Raw genomic sequence first — 8715 nt, forward strand, 5'->3', positions numbered from 1 at the left:
CCTGTTTTACTGCTGCTATGTAGTGAGATAAATATCCATTAAATCACAGCATAGCAAAGAAATGCTTAGATACCATGCAAATAAGCCCTCAAGTGAGTGTGAGCAGTGTAGGATGACATCAGTGCAATCTGATTGGATACTCAGTAAATGATTTGGGACAATGACATATTAAGATTATGACATTACTTTTTTTGTTGTGATCATATTGTATGTTTGAACCAGCCATTTTTCATAGTACTTATCTTTGTAAGTGTCCCGGGTGAGCTGGAGCCTATCCAGCTGATTTTCGCCAAGACGTGGGGTACACATTATACTGGTCGCCAACCAATTGCAGGGCACAAACAACCATTCACACTCATACTTACACCTTTGGGCACTTTCGTCTTCAATGAACAAAACATGCGTGCTTTTGGAATGTGTGAGGAAGCCAGGGTACCCACAAAAAAGCCATGCAAGGACGGGGAGACCATGCAAACTCAACACAGATTTTCCATCGGTGATTCCATCACCTTACCGTGAGCTAGACATGCTAACCACTATTACACCATGCTACAACTGTGAAACAATAATTCAAGAACCAAAATTGTTGACATTATTCCCACTGAAGTAATTAAAACTATTCAATGAGGTATAATTCGCTTTTTCATTTTATCTACTCTTTGACCTCAGCATAGTTACATGAAAGTCAACTTTTGTGTAACCCTACTGCTGGAAAACCTGGAATGACTTTGTTCTCAGCTGTCACGTTACATGAGTGAAGACAGACAGCCTGGTGTAAACAAGTCAGTGGATGTCTGCTGTTTTGATGTTGGATCACGTTGTGCTGCCAGAATAGTACAAAAATTCATCCCAGATGACAATGCATGGCACAATGCAGAGGCTCATCTTTACAAATAGCATCCATACTTTTAATGCCTGCTGCCCCCTCTCCCATCTGTAAATATATAGCTTTACTCATACGCTCATGATCAATAATAATAAATGCCAATGTTTGTAATTGCTTGCAGCTTGTAGTCTCGTATGTAAACATTCACCTGCAGACATCTGACCTTTTTGTATCACAGGCAGAATAACAAAGAATGTGCTTTGCAATCAAGACTGGTGAACTGTGATGTCTGCTGTCTGGCTGGCAATGTTGTCCACAGACAGACAGACAGATGGACAGACACGACGGTGAGAACATAATAAACAAAAGACACTTCATTCACAAAAGCGCTAGTCCATCAGAGCTACTATTTAAGTCTGTCACTTATTGTGTCCTGTCAGTGCAACATTGACCAGCTTCAGATTCATTTCCATGTTTTATGTCCATAAAAATACTGTACAAAGCTATAATGACAATTTTTATTTTTACATGTTTTTATGGGACTGGGGACTTCACTCTGCCCTTTGATTGGGCTGGTGACCAGTCCAGGGTATAGACCCACCTTTTGCACATAGTCATCCGAGATAGGCTCCAGCTCATCTGTCACCCTAACAAGGACAAATGCTCAAGACAGTAAGAAATGTTAACTTTACTTAATGTTTGATATCAACTGGTTCCTGATAATCATATTTTGTTCTGGAAACACAATAAATATCATGCAAATACTGTACATGTTTTTGTCTTAAAATAACAAAATGTAATTTTGGAGAACTGGCTTTCAAATTCAACATTTCTGCTTTGTATTTGGGGAAATGAAATGAAAGTTGAGTTACAACAAATCAAATTAAATACTGCACAGACAAACCAAACACATATTGTTTGTATTTGCTCACCTTTATTAGTAACACTCAATTTCAGGTATTTGAAAATAAGTTTTTTAAATATGAGATGCAGAATACATCACACAATATTGCAACCAAAGAGATAGTTTATTGAAACGTGGGATAATGAGCCTTGGTTCAAGATAGAAATTCACAGCAAAAGTGCTCATTTTCAAATCCCACTGAATTGTAGAGAACTGAAAGCAAGACTCAAGCCCTCGGAATAGCACACATCACTCTGTGGCTTCTTGCAGGCTCCAAATGAAGACTGGCAGGTGTTAAAATCGTATGGCACAGCACCTGCAAGTGAACATGGACATGTCCCAATCTTTATATATATATATATATATATATATATATATATATATATATATATATATATATATATTATTTGTATAGATTTCCTTCTTCTGAGACATGTTACAGTGCAATACAAAGTGCTCAGAACATTTTAATAAGATTTCTCTTCCATATACAAACCATTCACTTAGGTGATCATAACACAACCTAAATAAAATCTTTTATTATCTTTGCAGGCCCACCTGTATCGTCGAGGGCACCCATGATGACCGATCATGTACTCCTGGGCATAGCAGAACCGTCTGCAGAGTCCTCTATGCCCACATGTCCAGTACTGTGGTTCTGGATCATTACCTGAAGATAGAGATATTCATTATATAATTATTCTTAGATGATACAACACTTTTCTGGGTATTCAAAGACGCCATTAGAAGAAACCTTGTATATTGTTTGAGTTCCATGTATGGCTGACCAGGTTTGACCACAGTGAGATCAATGTAGTAATATTCCTTTGCATTATTATGTGTTGATTTGATGTCACACCGTTAAGAAAATTGGTAGATCCGTTGCTTACCCTCGCCGACGACAAACATCAGGAGAAGCACAAATAGAACCAAGCCCAGTCCCTTCATGTTTAGGCACCAATAAGCTTTCAAACGGCTCTGGACACGCTGCTGCTGCCTTTATATAGTATTTCAATCACGGGGGTGGAGTCGGCCGGGATCTGTCCAAATCCCAATAACAAAGTGTCTTTGAATGGAGGGAGTCTGAGAAGTGAAGGTCATGGCTGCCAGCTCTCCCAGTTCAATCCACTTGCTATCTGTAGCCTCTTCTGTTTTTGACAGGACACATTATGCTACAACTATTCCTTTTTTTGTTTGTTTGTTTTTATTTTTTATCTGAAGAAGAAAGTGTCAATGATATGGTAGTTTACTTACATACACCCTATGGCAGGATAGAGAGGACAGCAAGGCCCATAACAACTAATATCAGAGGATTAAGTATAATTTGAAAGACAGTTTGCCCTGCCCCGTGGAGGGCTGCCCTCCGTCCACCCACTGCTCTGCCCGCATCTGAATACAGCAGTAGTTAACGGGTTATTGCTGATGCTGAGAAACCACAATCAAACTATACAAAACATGCTGCTGCTATGACGCAGGGTGAATTGTCATCCGGACAATAAGACTACAAGGCATGGACACGTGCAGCTAGGCAGGTGCTTGTGCAGCATGCCCCCTAGTGATTGTGTAAAATGTTTGAACCAGCTTGTTTGTTTTGTCATCTATGACTCAATGGTTAATCAATCAAGGATAAATATGATGAATTTCCTGTTTTAACACTAGTGGTAGAAAAGCCAGACACAGAATGACTAGAATCATTGCTTGCCTGGGAAAAAATGTCCATCCATACATTTTCTATTCCACTCGTATTAATTAGGATAAACTGGAGCCTATCCCATCTGACTTTTGACAGAGGCGGGTTACAACCTGGGCCAGTCGCCAGTCACTCACAGGGCACATATAGACAAACAACCATTCACACTCAAATTCACACCGATGGACAATTTAAACTCTTCAATAAACCTAAGCACGGCTCCAAAGACCACTATGACGAGAAAAATTATTGGATTGTGTTTTCCCTTGCCCGGACGCGGGTCACCAGGGGCCCCCTCTGGAGCCAGGCCTGGAGGTGGGGCTCGAAGGCGAGCGCCTGGTGGCCGGGCCTGCACCCATGGGGCGTGGCCGGGGACAGCCCGAAAGGTTAACGTGGGTCCCCCTTCCCATGGGCCCACCACCTGTGGGAAGGGCCATAGGGGTTGGGTGCATTGTGAGCTGGGCGGTGACCGAAGGCAGGGACCTTGGCGATCCGATCCCCAGCTACAGAAGCTGGCTCTAGGGACGTGGAACGTCACCTCTCTGGGAGGGAAGGAGCCCGAGCTGGTGTGCGAGGTTGAGAAGTTCCAACTATATATAGTCAGGCTCACCTCCACACACAGCTTGGGCTCTGGTACTAGTCCTCTCGAGAGGGGATGGACTCTCTTCCACTCTGGAGCTGCCCACGGTGAGAGGCGCTGAGCAGGTGTGGGTATACTTATTGCCACCTGGCTCGGCGCCTGTACGTTGGGGTTCACCCTAGTGGATGAGAGGGTAGCCTCCCTCCGCCTCGGGTGGGGGGACGGGTCCTGAGTGATTTTTGTGCCGATGCACCAAACAGCAGTTCAGAGTACCCACCCTTTTTGGAGTCCTTGGAAGGGGTGCTGGAGAGTGCTCCTGCTGGGGACTCCATCGTTCTCCTGGGGGACTTCAATGCTCACGTGGGCAATGACAGTGAGACCTGGAGGGGTGTGATTGGGAGGAACGGTCCCCCCAATCAGAACCCGAATGGTGTCCTGTTATTGGACTTCTGTGCTCATCACGGATTGTCCATAACAAACACCATGTTCAAGCATCAGAGTGTCCACACGTGCACTCGGCACCAGGACACCCTAGGGCGCAGTTCGATGATCGACTTTGTGGTCGTCTTATCGGACTTGCGGCCACATGTCTTGGACACTCGGATGAAGAGATAGGCGGAGCTGTCAACTGATCACCACCTGGTGGTGAGTTGCTTCCGATGGTATGGGAAGATGCCGGTCCGACGTGGCAGGCCCAAACGTATTGTGAGGGTCTCCTGGGAACGTCTGGCAGAATCCCCTGTCAGAAGGACTTTCAACTCCCACCTGAACTTCACCCACGTCTCGGAGGAGGTGGGGAACATTGAGTCCGAGAGGACCATGTTCCGCGCCTCCATTGCTGAGTTGGCCGACCGGAGATGTGGCCATAAGGTAGTCGGTGCCTGTCGTGGCGGCAATCCCCAAACCCGTTGGTGGACACCAGGGGTGAGGGATGCCGTCAAGCTGAAGAAGGAGTCCTATGGGGGCGTTGTGAGTCGGTGGGGAGAATACTTCGAAGACCTCCTCAATTCCACTGACATGCCTTCCCAAGAGGAAGCAGAGTCTGGGGTCTCACAGCCGGGCTCTCCTATCTCTGGGGTTGAGGTAACTGAGGTGGTTAAAAAGCTCCTTGGTGGCAAGGATGGGGTGGATGAGATTCGTTCCGAAAGGATCTGGATGTTGTGGGGCTGTCCAGGTTGACACGCCTCAGCAACATCTCGCGGAGATCGGGGACAGTGACTCTGGATTGGCAGACTCGGGTTGTGGTCCCTCTTTTTAAAAAGGGGGGTGTGTTCCAACTACAGGGGGATTACACTCCTCAGCCTTCCTGGTAAGGTCTATTCAGGGTTGCTGGAGAGGAGGGTCCGTCGGGAAGTCGAATCTCAGATTCAGGAGGAGCAGTGTGGTTTTCGTCCTGGCCGTGGAACAGTGGACCAGCTCTACACCTTCGGCAGGGTCCTCGAGGGTGCATGGGAGTTCGCCCAACCAGTCTACATGTGTTTTGTGGACTTGGGGAAGGCATTCAACCGTGTCCCTCGGGGAGTTCTGTGGGGGGTGCTTCGAGAGTATGGGGTGCTGAACCCCCTGATATGGGCTGTTCGGTCCCTGTACGACCAGTGCCAGAGTTTGGTCCGCATTGTCGGCAATAAGTCGGACTAATTTCCGGTGAGGGTCAGACTCCGCCAAGGCTGCCCTTTGTCACCGATTGTGTTCATAACTTTTATGGACAGAATTTCTCGGCGCAGCCAAGGCGTAAAGGGGGTCCGGTTTGGTGGCCTCAGTATTGCAACTCTGCTTTTTGCAGATGATGTGGTTCTGTTGGCTTCATCAAGCAATGATCTCCAACTCTCACTGGAATGGTTAGCTGCCGAGTGTGAAGAGGCTGGGATGAGAATCAGCACCTCCAAATCTGAGACCATGGTCCTCAGTCGGAAAAGGGCGGAGTGCCCTCTTTGGGTTGGGGATGAGATCCTGCCCCAAGTGGAGGAGTTCAAATATCTTGGAGTCTTGCTCACGAGTGAGGAAACAATGGAACGGGAGATCGACAGGCGGATCGGTGCAGCGTCTGCAGTGATGCAGACTTTGTATCGCTCCGTTGTGGTGAAGAAGGAGCTAAGCCAAAAAGCAAAGCTCTCAATTTACCGGTCGATCTACGTTCCTACCCTCACCTATGTTCACAAGCTGTGGGTCGTGACCGAAAGAACAAGATCACGGATACAAGCGGCCGGAATGAGTTTCCGCCGCAGGGTGTCTGGGCTCTCCCTTAGAGATAGGGTGAGTAGCTCGGTCATCCGGGAGGGGCTCAGAGTAGAGCCGCTGCTCCTCCACATTGAGAGGAGCCAGATGAGTTGGCTCGGGCATCTGATTAGGATGCCTCCCTGGTGAGGTGTCCCGGGCACATCCCACCGGGAGGAGAACCCGGGGACGACCTTGGACACGCTGGAGAGACAATTTCTCTCGGCTGGCCTCGGAATGCCAGGGATCCCCTCGGAAGTGCTGGAGGAAGTGGCTGGGAGAGGGAAATCTGGGCTTCCCTGCTGAGGCTGCTGCTCCCGGATAAGCGGAGGAAAATGGATGGATGAATCAACCTAACATTTTTTGGGGATGTTGGAAGAAGCTGGACTACCCGAGGAAAACTCATGCGCGCACAGGGAGGACATGCAAACTCCGCACAGGAAGGCTGGGACTGAGATTTGAACTGCAAACCTCAGAACTATGCACTAGGCACACTAACCACGATATCCCAGTGCTTCCCAGGAATAAACTATTTTGAATCTATATTTTCTTGTAGAATTCTTAGGGGAAAGAGTGACAATCGGGATTGGCCAAGCTACACTGTTGTGATGCCATCTTGCAAACAGTTGACAGCCATTAGGGTGTGTATTTGTATGTATCTGAGGAGTACCATAATATCTGGAAATGTATTTTCCACCATTATTCGTACTCATGCCCTGCGACTGGCTGGCGACCAGTGAGGGTGAACAAGAGGGGTTGAACTGATTATTTCACTGGTAAACGAATTAACTTTACTGCTCTGCATCAACATTTAGCGAAGTCGACTAATTGCTAGCCACGTTTTTGAAAGCTCGTCTTCCAATCGGCCAGTTACATCGGACTTTCGACTCACCATCTGCTGCCGTCGCCAGACTACAATGTTAGGTGGTGCCGCAAAATGTCTAGGCCAAACAAGGCAACAGTCATCATAGATGCATGAAAATAAGATGGTGGTGGATGAGAATAACGGTTAGCCTTGCGAGGTTCAGCTATTCTGATTGCTGCTAGTCTTAAACGATTCATATTAGCAGTACTTTGGGACTGGCGGCGAGGAAAAAGTGACAAGTGTTCTGATGTGTCTTCTAGCAAACAACATCTCTGATGAATACAGTTCTTATTGGCACACAGTTGTTGTCTGTGCAAATTATTAGACGATGCTGCCCTTGTTCCTCGCCACCAGTTCCAAGGTACAGTTCATCTAAATCTTTTATGATTAATGGCGATCAGAATAGCCAGACCTAACGAGGCTAACTGCTATTCTCATCCACCGCCAGCTTAATTTTGTACTCTTTGACCTGCGCAGACATGTCGACTGTCGCCTTGTCGGCCGTACATTTCACTGCTCCACAGAGCATTATGGTACAGCGGCGACAGCTGATGGGCGAGTAGAAGGTTCTCTCTCAAGGTGAGACCGAGCCGGACGTATTGTTGAGGAGAAACATGCGCAGGACCCCTACTAATTACCACAACTTCAATTAGCAAAATGGTAAATTGTATTTTTAATCATTTGTTTTTATTTGTTTCAGTGCCTGTCCATTGAAATAATGCATCTTTATGTGAAATCGGTCTGTAGCGCAAAAAAAGGTTGGGAATCGCTGTAGTGTGCTGAAAAACATCAATGACATCATTGATGAATCAACTTCGACTCGACTTTCATCACATTATAATCGCCTACAATTTTTTTTCGTTCAACCTAGTGTACAGTACCCTGCCTCTCACTCAAAGTCAATCTCTTCCTAGTATCAGTGCAATGGACAGATACAGAATTTATTTCCTTGGCATTTCAGCCTGCCATTAGCAGTTCTCAGTATTGTCACATAGTTTTGGCAAAATCAGCACGTATGCCCATTAATGGTAAATACTGTATGCCTTTGAATGACGTAGTTTATTTCTAAGATCAAATACAAAATGAAATACAGGCACAGGTAGCACTGTTTGAAAAGGAGTAGGAAGAGGTAAAACATATATCCCTACCCCATTGTTACATTTCTTCAATTCGTTTATGATTTATTCGATTAGATTTATTTGCAACACAAAATCAAATGTTTCACCAAATCAGCCCATAGTGTTATAGTTCTATTAACCATCTGGTGTAACAAAAACTACATATCCATCCCCTTAAAACAACTTTTCCTCTTCTCTATACACCTGTCAAAGATAGATTCTTTGTGTAGTTTTTTTTAAATTGGCTAATATCTCGTTAATTGTCGTTAATATCTTGCCACCCATCCCATACTATCTCGTTAACTGATTAATATTTCGTCACCCAGCCCATTCCACAACTCCACCCTGTACACAGAAATATACTTTTTTTCTTGTACGAACACAATTGCCTCTTAACTCATAACCCCCCTCCCATTTCAAACTATGAGTGTAATCTTATGAATTGAATGTATGATTAAATTTTAAAATAAAGTAAAGATTTTTTTTCATAAAGTGTTCACTAACCAAAATTAATAAAG

The 8715-nt window shown here is 45.5% G+C and overlaps 1 protein-coding gene across 1 annotated transcript; it reads right to left on the bottom strand.

The window, feature by feature from the left end:
- Nucleotides 1-1943: 1943 nt before the first annotated feature.
- defbl2 (defensin, beta-like 2) lies at nucleotides 1944-2696 on the bottom strand. The gene is made up of 3 exons (XM_061702772.1): nucleotides 2621-2696; nucleotides 2289-2400; nucleotides 1944-2046 (listed from the first exon to the last, which is right to left on the bottom strand). Exons 1-3 carry the CDS (start codon nucleotides 2676-2678, stop codon nucleotides 2025-2027), a joined length of 192 nt encoding a protein of 63 aa, XP_061558756.1. The 5' UTR covers nucleotides 2679-2696; the 3' UTR covers nucleotides 1944-2024.
- Nucleotides 2697-8715: the final 6019 nt, after the last annotated feature.

This window comes from Phycodurus eques, chromosome 17, assembly GCF_024500275.1.
Source record: "Phycodurus eques isolate BA_2022a chromosome 17, UOR_Pequ_1.1, whole genome shotgun sequence".
NCBI classification, from domain to species: domain Eukaryota; kingdom Metazoa; phylum Chordata; class Actinopteri; order Syngnathiformes; family Syngnathidae; genus Phycodurus; species Phycodurus eques.

Bases quoted from the DNA above. Each gene is read 5' to 3' on its own strand.
- defbl2 (XM_061702772.1), bottom strand. From the start codon at position 2,678: ATGAAGGGACTGGGCTTGGTTCTATTTGTGCTTCTCCTGATGTTTGTC. The intron at 2,401-2,620 runs GTAAGCAACGGA...CTCTATCTTCAG, and splicing joins GATGTTTGTCGTCGGCGAGG to GTAATGATCCAGAACCACAG. The intron at 2,047-2,288 runs GTGGGCCTGCAA...GTTCACTTGCAG, and splicing joins GGGTGCCCTCGACGATACAG to GTGCTGTGCCATACGATTTT.